General features: G+C 40.8%; 1 protein-coding gene across 8 annotated transcripts in view; it reads right to left on the bottom strand.

The window, feature by feature from the left end:
* Positions 1-17,595, bottom strand: part of Beta-spec (spectrin beta chain) — a 34,815-nt gene that overhangs the window by 16,346 nt on the left and 874 nt on the right. For all 8 annotated transcript variants that reach the window (XM_071699602.1, XM_071699605.1, XM_071699604.1 and 5 more), the window contains exon 2: positions 504-692. In XM_071699602.1, the coding sequence (XP_071555703.1) occupies positions 504-639 (136 nt within the window). In that variant the 5' untranslated portion in view covers positions 640-692. The remainder of the gene's footprint in view (positions 1-503; positions 693-17,595) is intronic.

Raw genomic sequence — 17,595 nt, 5'->3', positions numbered from 1 at the left:
TTACCTCGGAGATCGAGCACGACTTTATCATAACTCATTCTTAAAGTTAACGATCTGCGATTCTGATATTTATTTCTCACTTACACAAATAATCAACATTATTCTATTCAATTATGCTTAATAAGTTTAATTTTCTATAATGTTCAGTATACATTCAACGTTAGTTATACATCTCGACCACTTTCAATCTAATCTGAGAAGCAACTGCTAGAAACTCATGAAGTTATCGAATTTTTAAAACGATTATCAAAAGGATGTGGTTGTTTGATAATCCCAACCGTAATTCTCTAAAAGCAATTCAATGCCCCACTATCACCATTCATCATTATTACAGAATGTTATGACGAAGCCGGGCTTTAATGCACTCATTATAGAATCAATGAAAACAAATCGCACTATCGTCTTTTGCAAAAAAGAATGATAATTGTAAAAGACATGAAAGATAATTGTGATAAAGTATACATGAATGAAGCAATTGAAGAAGAAAATCGACAGTTTCGTACCAGCTAGTGCCTTGATACGTGAGCGTTCGAAGAGTCTCGAACTCGAGTTTCCCCCGTCGTATTCGTACTCGTCGACAATCTCTTGTTGTAGCGTGGGGTCCCAACCCCCGCGCACCACCGAGATGTCGGTCGTCATTTTGTCAATCAGACCAACAGCTCACTTCTGCCGAACCCTTAAAAAGGGTGCACCTGAAAACGATACCATAAATTCATTAACGCGAGGAACTTGTAAAAACAATTTATATATTTTCTTCATACCTCGGTCGAAAGTTTAACATTTACTCCCTGTGAGAAGTACACGCGCGCCCTCTATAACCTTAAACCTTAACGCCCTTTAACCTTAAAAATAGTCATCAATATTGTTCTGTCGTCAGTTAATTTAATATTAAAATATTATTAAAGTCAATTCAATAATCTAGCAAAAATGAACAATATGTCATCTGATGAATCCGTAGACGAGGAAGAAGTTATACGAAATTTCGATGCAGAAGCGCGATTGATAATAAATACAGATACGTTGCCAAAGAAGTCTGTTGATCGATACAATCTTGTTTACAACACGTATAAAAAGTGGCAGATAGAACACAAAACTTCACTGTCAAACTGTGAAGAAAATAATTTGATTGTGTATTTTTACAAAATATGACAAGACTTGACTCTTCGAATGTATTTGATGCCTGCCCCCACGACCAGCAGCACTCGCTTCGCTCGTGCCGCAAATGTCGGGGGCAGGCATCAAAAACATGCTTATTAACATTTAAAGTTAAAAAAAGTAAAATTAATAACGTACTTTCGACCGGCTATGAAGAAAAATCGTATACACTACGCGGGCCAAAAGTTGAAATCTCGGTCCTGCTCGTCATGATGCCCTCGGCTTCGCCTCGGGGCATCATGACGCGCAGGGCCGAAAATTCAACTTTCGGCCCTTGTAGTGTAATATATATTTTTCCTCTTTCTTTTCATCATAATACGTAAATAAAAAATATATTTTATAAATTTCTTTTTAAATATATGGAGGGGTAAAAGCCCATAGTGGTGTAAGCCGATATCTTAAAAAATTTGACTTACACCACTATAGCTCTTACCCCTCCATATATTTGTTGTAAATCTTTATAAGATCACGTCTCCATTCGTTTCATACGCGGTACCACGTTTCCCAAACCCTTGTTCCAAATGCTGAAATATTTTCCGCAGTTCTTTATACATATTCTTATACTTTAGATGTAAAGAATATTAAGCGCTGAGAATATCTAAGACCTGCACGCCTAGGAAACGCAAACCACGCATAAAATGCAAACGGGGACGTGGTAATAATCATAAGAATTTCTTCCTTTTGCTGCCCACGCGGTGTAATGGCAAACAACGCGATGCACGGTACGTGTCTTGGCAAGCTGGCAAGCTAGTCAGAGCGCTGTCACGTCAAGTCAATCTTCGTACAGATAAGAATTGCAGAGTAATCTTATCTTCTTGCACGGCGGGTCTAACGATTAATAATTGGGTAAATAGTAGGGACTTCGAGAGTGATTAATGTTACGCAACACTATTCTATCGATAATAGTGCACGATTGCGCACACGCCCATGCACGCGTAATGTAGGTCTTTCATTTATCTTCTTTTTCTTCCAATACGCTTCGCTTTTCTTCAACACTCGGCGTTACAGCTCGACCGTGCAACGTACAACGTATATAGATATTTGTTTTTCACATCATAAAAGTTGGTATCTTTGGTATCTGAATGTAAATACTGATAAATCGGTTTTGAGAAGCGCTGCAATAAATAAACTTCAGTGCCTGTACTATATGGATTAATCGTAGTAAATCTGATTCTCCGCGTCAGGTCTATTGTTAGAGCATTTAATAAGTCATATTTCCTTAAATCGACACCCACAGGTCGCGTTACATACAGGGTGTCTCGCGATAACCGAGTAATCTATGTTACTTCTATATTTTCCGTTTATTTTATTGTTTATTGCGAGACACTAATTCAAATTCTATGCGCTCAACATGGTATAAAAAAAGTTTGTAAAGAACGTATATCGCAAACGTCGTTGCTAGCGAAAATTCATCTCTCCTTTCTTTCCACTTTTACTCGTATTCTCGCGTTTCTGAAATCAGTCTCTCTCGCCAGCTAATTACATCGCTCTAATCGCCGAGTTTGCTATCGGAGTCGCCGGATATCAAGACGATTGCAACGTTCTGTTAACGCCCGCGGAGTACATGTCTCTAAGTATACGTGCGTTCATTTAATAGATAGCATTGCCGCGCTCGTCTCCGCGTGGGAGACGCGGCCGCCTCGCTCGCCACGACGATTACATCACGCGAATGATGTCACACACGCGAAATACACATCGCCGGCAACGGCGTCGCACCGGGCCCCGCAGGAGGGTGACTTAACGGGAAGGTAGACGCTCGCGCCGCGGCATTGGCGTAACGTCGACCTGCGACACGGAAACTCGCATACAGGATAAACTTGGAGCAAATGCCAAGCAGACTTTAAACGTCTTACATTTAGATATAAAGAAACAAAGATCGATAAAAAACGGATTCAATCATTTGTCTCTACTTCTTCTTTATGTCATTGAAAAGGTTTGCAGAGTATCCAAAGTCTGGAAATGTTAGATTTACACTAAAGTGGTAAATATATTAAATAATCTATCTGAATAGTCTAATATCACCGTAGAAAAAGTAAATGTAAAATGACACGGATAATAGGTACAAAAATCATGCGATTTATAACTGAAATGTGAATATGCATGTTCATTATAAGTCACACGATGTTTATTCTCTCTGTCCGCATAATTCTGCATGCTATTTTTACAACATTGCAGAATGAAATATGCGGAATACAGTAGCACGTGTCCGATAATTTAAAATTTAAATGCATGCTAAGTTTTTGTGGCAGAAGGAGAAAATTATTTCTAGATCTATAATTGAAGGTATCAGATCAGAAAATGTTTTCTGCATCTTCTTTCGTGTTATAATTAATATGTATTTATGTTAATGAAAAAGAGGAAGTAAAAATATATGAGCAAAAACGAATACTCTGTGTGAATAAGCATTAATCGCGTTCTCCCTAAACTCACGCAAAGAGCAGCATCACCAACATGATTCAACGTTAAAAGAGAACGTCATAACGAAGGATGACGCCTGATTAACCGCGTTGTCTAATTTACGACGATCCGTCGCGAACGATGTTTACTAATTAGTTCCGATAACGCGGCGGACAGTTGCATCTGCAGCTGCATGAGCGAGCGATATCGACTTTTCTGCTTTTCTTTGACGAACCAAATGTCACAGGTAACACCGCGGCAGGTCGCGGACGTTCGGGCGCGCGAGAAGCTCAAGGAAAACCGGAGTAAACAGATATGGGTGTCTGTCTAATGATGAAAACGACAAACTGAGAAGAGTAGCTTCACGGCAAAACGCATCGGACGCAAACACGATTACGTCACCCTACTGGAATTGAAGACGCGCTGTTCACGAAATTACACGACAAGTGTAAAAATTCATACGGCTTATACTTGTATACATCTTACATTTTTACACGTTTTTTTCTTACAGCGTCGCAATTTTTATTATATCCATTACGTAACTGTACGTAACTGTTTGGCATTTTCAATCAACGAGAGCGTCCTCGAGGCTTATCGTCGCGCATAAAAACGCAAATGAAATTTATATCGCTTGCTGTCACGACGTTATTACATCTCTGCCGAATTACATTACATCAATTATTACATCTGAAGAAGGAAAGGAAGAATAGCGACAGAAGCGATGTAAGTCTTTTCGCACGTCTAATCCTTTCTCGAATCGTTAATAATGCCGATGCGAACGCGTCGAAATCGACGTGTTCTCCACGAGCGACGACGTTGAAAGCCTGGAGAACGCGGGTATGAATGGCATTCTTAAATGTCTGGACAGTCATTTACGTTGAATTAAGAGCAATTACGCGAGTGCCGTCATACTTAACGGCCGGCGTAGTGGGAACGTACGTACAGATTAATGCCTTCGTATCTAGTGGGCGGGGTTGAGATGAATCACAAAGTGAATGACACGATAATAGAGGAAGGTTAAGTTTACTGGCACTTTCTAACACTTCTTCGGGAGAGGCAGTGGGGGACGTAGTCCCGAAACCTCCTTTTTCTAAAAGAGTTTATACATCACGGACATCAATTTTTAAATATTTTTTTATTCTTATGATAAAAATAAGTAATTGATTAATTCATTAATTTTAATCAAACTTAATCAATTTAATTTATAATAAATAAATTAATTTAAATTAATTAAAAATTAAATTTATTATTAAACAATTTCAAATTAATTAATTAAAATATATTAATATATCGAACAAAATACATGCAAACCTGCACGCGCTTGAGAAACAATTTCTATTTAAAATAAAAAATAATAAAATAACAGCACTCTCTCCCTCACCAAGTTTAACAAATGTAGACTTCACATGCTGCAGCGACTATTTATTGTACCGTAAATTTACCCGTTAGCAATTACGGTAACATTAGTATTTTTAATAACGCGGGCATTATGTCTAAAAGTGCTCTTTTTTTTTCTAAAAGAATCTCTCTTTTAAAGTTGTATATCATAAATTGAGATAGAAGATGCAAAAATTAATAGCGTTTTTTCTAACAATTTCGTCTAGTGTGTATGCGCCATCACGAAGAGCTCTCTGTTGAAGTCGATAAAGTACGGTAAAGTAAGAAGCGAAAATGGAAAACAAGAAGCTCATTGTGCGTCGGGACGAGAACAGCCGGTCTTTATATGCACTCTATATGCGAGTCCCCGCATTGCTTCGGGTGCCTCGTAAAAGCAGGATCCTGTTGTTTAAATACATCCAGCACGCTTTAAAGCTTTCTCTCATACAAGCAGAAAGTTGTCTTCAATTCTCTCGATAACGGATACGGTGGCCTAAATTTGTCACGTACATTATCTCTCGAAATCTCTCGGCTTGTCGTTTTCCGAGGAACTCTTTATAAACGAATTAGGACCACATACAATCACCCGTAGTTTAAATTCATTCTTGCGAAGAGGTCAAATGCCTCGCCTAAATATTCATTTGTACAACAGCGTAGACATGTAATGCTTATATACCACGAAAACACAAAATCGATAGCGTCCACGCAGCAGCGTTTGACTGTTTATAATTAGCTATATTCTCGTTCCAAATCTAGGCATCCTAAAATTGACATCTCTATTCGTCATCTCTATCGTAAAATTAGCTTATGTGTAAAATTACTTTAACTGGAGTTTACAAAGAATATTTACGCACTGTCGCGACCTCAACGATATATTTTGTCGTGGCATGGCGAAATCGCGTACAGATAAGCGTTAACGTCGACCTCTTCGCCGTCAGTTGGTCTATCTTTAGGCCGCGCCAAGACGAGAGATTATATACACGGCGGGGCGGCGTTTCGTCGATTCGTCATTTAATGCGGATTAAATCGCGCTTTTGTGGCCGGGGTTCGACGCGCCTTCTCTCCACCGCAAAAGATCCGATATAGCGAACCACCGCACCGCACCGCACCGCACCGTCTCGTCGCAACGCCGAAGGTAAGATGAACACGGAGCGCACGCACACAGGCACACGCGGGGACATACAGAGCCAGGATTATTGATTTTCCACCGGAGTCACCGTGGCGCCGGTGTCCGCGGCGTACACACGTCGAGAGCACCTGCATAAGGTGGAGAGGGCAGGTGATACCCCTGCGTTTTGCGAACCATTAACCCTTAAGTGTGCAACTTTGCATGTATGCAAATACTTTTCGATGCTCCGTGTACTCTTCTTTATTAGTTCGAACTGAAAACGCGCGCGGCTTTGCACATCTGTAAAGAGCCTCCTCTGGCCCTTCTTTTCCAGCTGAATGAGAAGGCTCAGAACATCATTATTTATTTTAGAAATACCTATTTATTTAAGCAATATATTAATATGTATATTCGTATTTGTATTTATATATATATATATATATATATATATATATATTTATTTATTTATTTATAAGGGTTAACCCTGGAGCTTCTATCCTGAGCTGCTCGAAATCGTATTTCCTCTAGCTCGCTCCGACCGCGACAATTTATCACTCCGAACGCGAGATTTCCTCCACGTCTCTCGAGAGGGAGCCAAGCTTTAATCGTCAATGATACTGCATTCAGGGTGAAATGAGAGAGTAAGTGCCACTCTCAATATCCTTTGAGTTATCCGACCTACGTCCGTATGTCGTGAAGAGAGAAGACACCGCGATCATGTAATATCAGTAACGGTATTTTATATTAGCACAATTTGTTCAAAGTTTTAATTATAAAAGATACTCGTAATAACGATAGTAACGCACATAAGCATGAGAAATATAAATAACGAATGCATTGTGGGAACGTCATTATTTACCGCTATCATCCAAATACATGATTCTTAACAATTATAATTAGAACACCGAGAAAAATCATTACTGCAGAGACAAATCGACGTCGTGCCTCACATTAACCAGCGAAATTAATTTGATTCACATATGATTTACATGTTTAATTTGATTTCTTCCAGCCGGATCTCTCCCAAGAAGGTTTCTCCGTCTATCAGCTTGAAGGCCATTTTAAAAAAATCGACGAAATGTGCGATAGCAAGTTTAACAGCCACTTGGCAATTACTCCCAGTCGCTTCAATGCGCTCGAAATCGTTCGGACGTTTATCGCCCGACGAACTCGCGCCATCGTGGGTCGAGTCTTGGGGAACTAAAATCACGGTTGTATAGACGACGTATAGGAGTTACAATCGGAGGAATCGCCGTTACACAGCGATTTGAGCGATTGTACTCTTCAAAACGATTCCCTGCCGCAGTAGGCAGCAGCCTTTTACCAGCGGGGAGAAGAATCGCGGAGGTGTGAAGCGGGTAAACGCCCTTACGATGACCCAGTTTTCCCGGCAACGTGCACCCCCCTCTTCCCCGAAGCTGCGAGCTTCCATCCCGTTAACGAGATTTCGAGAGTCGATGCTCTTGATTTGAACTTTACGGACTGTCACATCCGACGTGATATGTCCGATTCGTTCCAGCCTCACGATTGGCCCTTACTGCCTTTGACAGATTAACGTACGTTTTTTTTTAACATTTAATTGTTACACACATGCGTTTTGAAAGAAAGTCTAATTATTAATATTACTGTTTCGTGCTGTTAAATTCTCAAGAAAGCGGTGTAAATCGTGTGTAAATCAAATTAATTTAGCTTTAGTGTAAGATTAATGTAATGCAGTAATGATTTTTCTCAGCGTTCTAATACTTATAATTGTTAGGAGTTACAATGATAGCGGTAAATAATCCCACGATGCATTCGTTATTTATATTTCTCACGTTATATTAATCGTTCAGAGCTAAAAGTAACTTGCACAGTGCAATTTTGAATTCACTCCTACCGCGGCTACGAAGTATACGAAAATAACACATACAAAACATTCTTCTTATTTTAACTGCGTCTATATATAATTTCGATAAACTTTTCACGCCATGCTTTGGTAAAATCAATCCACATTCGCTTTCAATGTATCGAATATCTGATCATGTGATTAACTAGATACGTAACGGCCCTAATTCGAGCAAAAAAAATAAATATAAAAAAAGTGTGATTGCTCTAGAGAGTAACTGCTCGGAGAATAAAATTAACGGGGCGGGGATTCAGAGGAACCGCCCGGGGTGAATGTCCTTACGATGACCCGATTTGCTCCTCCTTCGGCCGGGAGAATCGTCGTTCGTCGCTAGTGGTAAAGAACGCGACTTGACTTTATGTTAAACTAAGTCAAAACTGTTGACATACGTCGCGGCTTTCCCAGAATAATCTCGCGAACGATCGCGGCATTCCGTCGCGTGTCACCAAGGGCCCCCCCGAGAAGCGCGCTGACTCACCGAACCCCTCGTTGTTCTTATTACAGACCCGTTATTGAACAAAAGAATCGTCGCTTTGGACGTTATAAATATCCGCGAACGCGTGAGACGGACAGATACAAGAGCAGAATAGAAAGTCCGCATTCCGAGTACTTGGCTAGCATCGATGTGCCACTGCGAATTAATTTGTCAATTGCGAGTGAAATCGCCTTCTGTACCAGCGCTGACTTCACCACCTAATTACTCATCTCCCTGATTAGTTTAAGCGTATACGGTTCATATTAAAAAACTATTGTTCTCAGCAAAAATAAATAAATAAATATTCAGGAAAGCGATTAACAATCGATATAAAAAGTAAAACTTATAAAAAGTGAAATAGATGAAAATTGTTGTCGGCGAAAATAAATAAATATTCAAAAAAAGCGATTAACAATCGATGTAAAAAGTGAAACGATTTAAAAGCAGCCTTGAAGGCTTAATCCCACGCTGTATCTTCGACGATACGTACAATAGATTATTATAAATAGCATACGTTGCTGCATTAGACGAATAATATCAACGAGGGAGATTGCGTACTGTCAAAGGCATTCAGCATGGCGCTCGCCAAGCGGCTGATAAATAATGTAACATCTCAACGACATGCACGTCGCTCTGTACTCAAGTCCCATTCTCATCTCGACATTTTTCCAGGATTCTAAAGATTTTCGCATCAGATTAAATTGCAATTCGTCACGGTTTCGTACATAAGGGCTTCACACGTCGGTAGTTATTCGCAGAAATCTGAGAAAATCTTCGCATCCACTGCTGCATTACGTAACGATTAAGTCGCGGACGCTTTTCCTGGGACGCGGCCGGAAGTACGCGATTATTCACGGTACCAATGAAATCTGCCATGAAATGGAGCGGCGAATCGGGTCGAATCGCGGATATATCGTCCTCGAGCACAATTCCTGTCCGTGGCGCACGGAACTTGCGGCCGAGCGACGTCAGCAATTTTCAGTACTTAATTCGTACGTTCCGTTTCGTCGTCCGCTCGCTCGCTCGCTCGCTCGTGCCGACAAGCGATCAACAAATCATGTTACGTCAACGAGATCCAATTGATCTAAGGAAATCGATCTTACGCCTATTTAAACACAATAGCTCGTATAAGCGACAATTGAGGAACTTGGTACTCAGCCGCGTATTAATTAGCGCAAATTGCACGATGCAGAGAAACAAGCTGGTTAAAGTCGGCTGATTAGTAACGTTCTCGATTTGAAATTACTCGCTTTGGATTCAAAAGTTCGATTCAAAGTTTACTTCTACTGATTTCTTTGCGCGTAAGAGTGATCAATTTTAAAATTGTCACCTTTTACTGACAAATTTTGAAGTCTTTAGAAAAAGACAATAACAATAGAACAATACATTAGAAAACATATAAGTCTAGAACAGATTACATGCAATTAACAGTTGAGTTCTTTACGTGCCAATTGATAGAAATAAATTACGTTTAAGAAACCTCTCAACTGCTGTCTCACTTTTTCATAATTTTATATCTCTTGTAACGCAATAATTCTAATAAAATGTAAAGCAATTTCAAGACACCAAACTCGATATTTAACGGTTTAATATTTTGTGAGACAGATTCGCTTGCAAATCACGTTGATAAAACTTCAAAAAATTAATAATTTCTAATATATGCATGCGATAACAAATATTACCGTGCAAACTACGCAAAAAACGATATTTCAACTGGAATTATACGAAGAGACGTTGGCTGGAAGTCCCTATTTCTAGACGGAGAGCCGACAGTTGTTACTGTACACGGGACTACGTCACATCCGCATTTGCGCTAATCTGCCCGTCGGGCAACTTGTTCGAAACGTTTTAAATACGTGGAATGTCGCTTTAGAGTCCCGAGATGCAAACTCTACGCTATTCGCTCTGTTGTACCCGTCGTCGTTATTAACATGTTCAACAACCTTAACATCCATAACAAGAGGGGGATCTTCACAACTCCGGCACAAACTCCGTAATCCGTCTGATGATTCTGATGTGCACGGACGTGTCCAGTCAAACAACAAAAGATTCGTAACGGTATCTCGATCGACGTTTCTGGTTATTACCGGACAATCGAAACTGTAAAACGCCTGGTGCGATTGCGCAATCCTGGGAAGTGGAATGACGTTCGTGGAAAAGTAAGGAAGGTACAGTTAGGCTGGCGCCTGATGATGATTTACTATCGTGCATCGACGCACCCGCGAAAAAATGAGCCCCTAGTGATAATTTAGGTATGCCAAAACAATAATTAATCCTGTTTAATGCAGCACTTAACAAGTTCTACATAGGTATAATTACAGCGGCAAAAAGGAGAGAATGATTTTTTACTATCTATTCGCATGCTTAAAAAAATGATTTCGACATTCTCTTATATAAGGATTTTCTCCCTTAAATTTAAATAAATAACTCACCCTTCCATTCTAAATAGTTACACATGTAATTACCATTATTCATAGTACAATTTACAATTCATAATATGATTCTTAAATCTACGAATAGCGATAACGCGGGGCGATTTATAGTAAACTATAAAGCTTTGAGAATAGATCTCTCTTGTTTAAATTTAAAACAAAAAATGTCGCTATAATATCAATAATGTCTTCTTAAATAGATAGAAGAATTAACGCTCAAAAACTTATAAAATAGTAGAATTAATGTTTTCTACGCGTTAGGCTTCAAACATACAATAAAATACTTAATGAAAATGTAACTTTCTGCTTAAATATTTGCATTGTTCCCTTTATACGAAATACTCAATAATACAGAAGCGAGTTGACAATCCGAAGCTCATCTCTCTCATTCTCGTAGGTAGGATGCAGGCCGAGCGTCATCGATTATCTAACATTTCGCGTTTACGTTTCGCACTCCGCATGATGTACTCCGTCGTCTCGCGAACGAGGCTGCGCGTAATCTGGCTGCGGTAATCTGGAAACTAGGTTGCGTCGAACCCCCTTTCCGTAAACGGAAGCGCGCGGCTTATTAAAGTAATCGATATCAAAGACAGGTATCTCTCCCTCACGAGTTGACAAAGCGAACGCTTCCTTCTTCTCCTCCTCCTCCCCTCATCTATAAAAAGAAAGATACGAGTGCACGCACGATACGTACGGCACGCACACACGGAAAGAGAAGAAGAGCGTAACTATAGGTTTACATCGCGAGTTTAACGTGATCTCCCGAGGCGTCGGTCTCGCGGCGGCATTTTCCGCTCTGAAAGTAAAGCGAGAGAGATTAGATTATTCGCGTTCGATAATCTTCCTCGAAAGCGCGGTTACGCCTCGCGGGATCGACCGTGTAGTGTAAACAAGAGAAGAAAGCATTCGATCGACGATCACCGTGATATAAAGAAAAAAAAGAAGAATTGCGCTAACTTTCTCGCTAGTATACATCATGATATAACGGAGTCATGCATTATTTTTATTTATAACCAACATCATGTTGCAATATTATATTTTCCTACTTTTAATTAGTATTTTTTGCTATATAAAGATGCATAAAAATTCATCTTTCGTCACACATTCATTACACATTTTTCTCATTTTCGTAACGCCGAAGTGTATTATTTTTATTTCTAACCAATATTACATTGCAATATTATATTTTCCTACTTTTAATTAGCATTTTTTCTGTATAAAGATGCATAAAAAGTCATCTTTCGTTACTCATTCATTTACACATTATTCTCATTTTTATTATTTTTATTATAAAAATCAAAGGAACGAGCCGATAAAGCGTAATATAAGTTTCACGTGTTGTTTCCTGATACCTTATCTTCCTAAAACGCGTGAATTTTTTGTGACAAAGACAGGTGTGTTTCAGCGACGCTCAAAATAATTCCAGAAGTAATAGAATACCAGAAGAATAAAGAAATTGCTCCCTTTAATTGATCCCCAGGGCACCCGTGTAGTGTATTATTCATCGGGCTCGCGCATATCGCTTCTATTTTCGCAACTCGCTTCTTCATTTTACAAGGCACATATATATATGCACGTTTCACATAGGACCCAGAAGGGTATCGGGTATCTACGTTAGGAATCACGTTCGACCTCGCTATAGCACTCGCGAGTTAACATTAATGTATCGCGTTGCCTTGATCTCTTTCATTCGTGTTCCGCACAACTGTATATATCGTGCAAAACATTTTGCGCTTCTATTTTCATGCCACGCTCGACCGACACGACGCAACGCGACGTCACAGAAGTAAAAAAGTTAAACTGTCTAATTAACGGCATATTACGACGCGTCGTGCATCGGCCCGATTAAATTACTCGCTCTTATTCGGGAGGATGTACTGGTATTCGCGCGCGCGCGAGACGCAACGAACTTCTCGGAAACTTCGGCTAAATATACTATTTGTATGGCCTGCCTTCTTCCCGTGCCCCCATATATTTCTCATATCACTATATTCGCTTCGGGGGAAAACGTTCATCCAGCTCAATTTCTCACGAGCGTGACATTTTCTATATTCACGTTATGCGGACGAATCATCCAGCCGAGAGAACTTCAAGCTTTCTTCTCAGCTTTGTATATTTTAATGCTGCATGATTGTACTAATATCTGACGCACGTATTTAATGTAACGGGGATTCGAATTAGATCGGTGTACCGTGTATGCCTTAAACGTAACTGAATCTCTGCTGAAGTAAATTCGCGAATGAATTGAAGATGTAATTCCTGGTCTTCGTATTGCGGGCGAGTTTTGACGTTCGGCAAGATAAGATCCTAACGATTAGTAGTACAAACAGAAATATCTGATTCGTAACCGTGAGCAAGCTTACGAGGGTACTGAGAGAGCGAAAGAGGCAGCAATTCGATTATGTGTGCGGACGACAATATTATTTCAAAAGATATCAAAGTGAGAATACACGTTGTATATAAGTGTTAAAAATGTTTTTAAAAAAAAGTGTTAGTCAGAAAATTACATCAAATAAAGAAAGAAAATATGATAAACGTTTTAAAAGATTAAAATAAAAAAATATTTAATGAAAAAAACTTGGCGCTGCTAGATCTTGGAATATAAGATGATAAAAAAAAAATGTTTTTAATTCAGACCTGAACATGACACACATGTATCGTACACGCTTATCATATTTATTCATTTATTTCAGCCGTAGGTCTAGCAATGCCAAGTTTTTGCATTAAATATTTTATTTCAATTAAATATTTAAGTATCTTCTGTTATGTTGGCGGTTTAAAAATGTTTAATTTTTAAATATATATATATATATAAGAAGCTCGGATTTATTTTTCTTTCTCTTTTTGAAAAACCTTTTTAATAAAATTTGTTATGTAATGGTTCAGCATCTCTAAAAAAAGGAAAGATAGAACATTTATGTCACTTTTATAAAAAAGACCGTTTCCTCTTGCTGTATCAATCACAATTAGAAATTAAGTATGCCCTCGATTATACTGCACGTCATTAAAGTTGTCAGGGCATAATGAACGAGAAGAAAAGAATAAAACAGGAAATTCGGATTACGTGTCGCTCGACCGGCGTGCAAGTGTCACGGTGAAGTAACTTTCGTTCAAGCGTGAACAGAGACGCGTTATTATATCGGTTGGCTCTCAGAAACCAAACCGATCAACTTCTTCTCTAGCACAAAAAGCAGAGGAAATTGGCAAAGACTCATAGACTAATCTTGTTCCAAAATTGGGCTCCGATATTAAAGTTCAGAAATTTATGAAAAATGCAGTTTGATCGGGTGTTGGCTTCTGAGTAGTATAGTAGCTCGTATCTCGAGACGCGCACTCTGCCGATTATATATCCGCTGGATAATAACCATCATATACGCACAAGGTAACCGCTGAGGTAAGCGCAAATATGTTACAGGACTTGAGCGTGTAATTATTGTCATTCTCGCCGTACAGCCTTCGCGCCGCGCCGGTCTGACTGAACATGTGTTATGCCGTCGCCGTCAGTCGTACGGTTCGGCTTGTCAGAAAAACAGACTTGGAGCATCTTCAATTTGAATAGATAATATCCATTACGCAAGGCCGTATTAGTTCTATCTTTTTCTTTATCGACAAAGTACAAGAGTTAAATCACGTTAAAAAGCGACGTTTCTCTCGCGGCTAATTTGAAGAAATATTGTGAAATACGTTTTTTTCAAAAACAATATTAGTTGTCAATGACTTTCCAATCGCGAGTTAAGTATCTAAATACAAGCGATGATCATCTTTTGGAAAAACCAGTAAAAATTCTTCAGAACATCAGAATATCGATGCCATCTCTCAAAATGTATTAAGACGAATCTTGAGCAAACCGCTAATTCTCCACAAAAATCGCGATTCTTCCTACTAAATTAAAATCCCTGGAACGCACACAAGCGCGTCTAGAAAAGATTAATCCTAAGCACCGATCTCTGTTAAAGATTGCAAATTGCGATCGAAATATTATTCGGAATGCTAAAAGAGTGTCATAGCTGGGGCGTGTTAAGCAACGATAACATGTCGTATTAAGTCCTCAGTGCGACACGGACTATCAACCATTAATTTATTAATATATGCCGGAGACACGTATGCTCTCGACGCTGGCATACGCCATGACGTAACTGTAAACACCGCACGGTCGGTTGAATTGATCGGAATCACTTGTGATCGAGGGCGTCGACGGGACCACGGTACTTTAAATGCAGTCAAAGGTCAGTGATACGATGGATTATCGATTATTCACGGCCAGATCAGTTCTCCCATAGAAATCCCATAATTGGCTGGATACGAAAAATATGATCTCCACATCCGCTCCGCTCGACGTCCTCTCATCCTTTTTCTCACGTAAATAGATAGATAACAGACGCGGGGAATCACGTACACATGTCCCTAAAATTAACCACAGCAAACGATACGCGACACACGAGTCGTAGTCTCCCAGGGAAAAAAGAAAATTAGCGTTGTTCTCGCGAAAAATTAACGACCGTTGTGCACGGGAAGGACGGGGAGCCGAAACGGAAGTTCAATTTTCCGGGGTTATTCCCCTCGCCCATCTGTTTCGCACACGGTTGAGGAGGCCCCCCCGTGCACCCGCCGACGTTTATATCGAACGGACTCGCGTTGCACACTCCGCGACCGCGACGCTTATTCGCCGACCTTAACATTTCGCGGCGCGCTCGGCCGCTCGATTCGCGATTTAAGTGACTCAGCTCTGGATTCGGCGCCGGTGACGAAACCGCTCGCGATTCAAGAGCGGCGCAGAGGCGATTGGTATAAGCTTCTGTGTAAAGCTCGATCGAGCGGCGAGAAGAAACCGCGCCGCGCGAACGTGGATGAAAAATATTAAGCGAGGAAGATGGATCGCGTATGAAACTTTCTCGGAGTGGGGGGGGGGGGAGGGAGAGCTCTGCCTCTCGCGAGAGAGGAGCTTGCTCTGCCTGCCTTCCCTCGACAGATTAACGTCGTTGCGTGTGCTCCCGAAATAGCGCATACCGCGTAAACGACACAACGAGTGCGTACGCTTCTTCTTCCTCCTCCTCCCGTGCATCCGCGAGCGAGGGAACGCACGAACGCACGCGCGCACGCACTTCCGTCGAGCACGACGCGGCGGAAGAGGATGCGCTGTGGACGCGGAAGCGGCCGTAGATTGTGATCGGTCAGCTTCGCGAGATCGTAGAGTTGACATCGCGATTGTCGGCATTCATTCGCGAGTTTATTCTGGGTTAACGACGGAAGGAACCGCTATTCTCTTTTTTCCAAACCGGAGAGGAGTGGAAGTTGAAGCAGCGTGCTACGTAGCCGGAATGGCGCTCGAAGATGAGATATTTTGAAGCTCCGCACCGAGAGCAACGCTGTTAAATTCGTAGCGTCAAGTTGTACTCAATTTGAGTCATTTTTAACCATAAGAGAATAAGTTGCCACTGCTCAATATGTCGTTAATTTAACTAAAACAATGGAGTTTAAATAATGCTGTTTTAAAATAATAAATTTCGACACACATGCTAGTTAAAAACAACAAAATGTTATTTAACTCAACGTATTGGTTTAAATTTAATCCTTTAATATTTAACAGTGAAGTGCCCGCGTCTGCAGAAGAGAGAGCTTGCTGCTGCAAGATTTGAAACTTGGATGTAAAAATATTGTTCGTTAGAAGCTTATTACACCGTTAAATTCGTAAAGTCAAATTATATTCAAGTTGAATCATTTTTAACCATTTCTATAGGGGCCGCCACTACTCCTACTCAATATGTCGTTAATTTAATTGAACTGATGGAGTTAAAATAATACTGTTTTGTGTTAAAATAATAAATTTCGACTCACATGGCAGTTAAAAATAACTCAAAGTATTGATTTCATCCTATAATATTTAACGCGTAGCTTTTCACCGGCCGGGGGCATTTTCCTCGAGAATGCGGAAAGAATATTTTTTATTGAGTCTAAAGAACGGCCAATTCATATTATTCATAACACTCGACTGATTTTCAGCTTCCGCTCTCCGACGGTCAGATCTCGCCAAGTTTCGACGAAGCTTCGGGACACGCGTTCAACTCTATGCTTGAATTTTATCTACGCGACACGGTAATGGTTCCTGATAATTCTTACATAACAGCCTACCTCAGTAGGGATAAAACGCGACAACGCTGCAACGATATATCGTTCAAGACCTTCGAATCAAGGAGAATCAAAAAGAGGTTTACTCCGTTAAACTCAACTTCCGCTTTGCCCCGTTCAAACCTAATCTCGCCCTCGAGATGCACGCGAGTTTTCGAGACTCTCTCCAGACGTTTTGCTCGCGCTGCCGCGATCGAGTTGCGAGCAAGCAGGCAGGTACAAGGACAGGTTTATCTCGAGCGATCGTCGCGCGGGATCGCTTTATTTGCCCTTCCACGCCCATTGACATCAATTTAAAGCCAAGCTGACGCGCTGGCGGCCGAGGGGGGGCCGCGATTACCGTCGCGCCGAGCGTCGCCGGGTACCCTTCGCTCCAGGGCACTCGCGTCGCCTCGCGGCACGAATTATTTAAAAAAAAAAGAAAAACCCAGAAAACATGGCACGTACCATCGTCCGTTTCCCCGTCGCGTACGAGCGACAACGTTAACACTCGCGCGGGCGTGGAGTTACGTTCGATTCCGCTCCTCGGCGCTCGGCGCGTTCAATGGAAGCGCCGGGAAATTGGGTCACCGGCAGATAGGTCGTCTTGACAGGTGAACAAAACCGTCGGCGGCGGGGAGGGACGAACTAACGGACGGAC

This window comes from Temnothorax nylanderi, unplaced genomic scaffold (assembly GCF_030848795.1).
Source record: "Temnothorax nylanderi isolate EJ_2023f unplaced genomic scaffold, tnyl_v1.0 TNYL_tig0019_pilon, whole genome shotgun sequence".
NCBI classification, from domain to species: Eukaryota; Metazoa; Arthropoda; class Insecta; order Hymenoptera; family Formicidae; genus Temnothorax; species Temnothorax nylanderi.
Note: the sequence above shows the minus strand (reverse complement) of the source record. Positions and strands in the feature narration are given on the sequence as shown.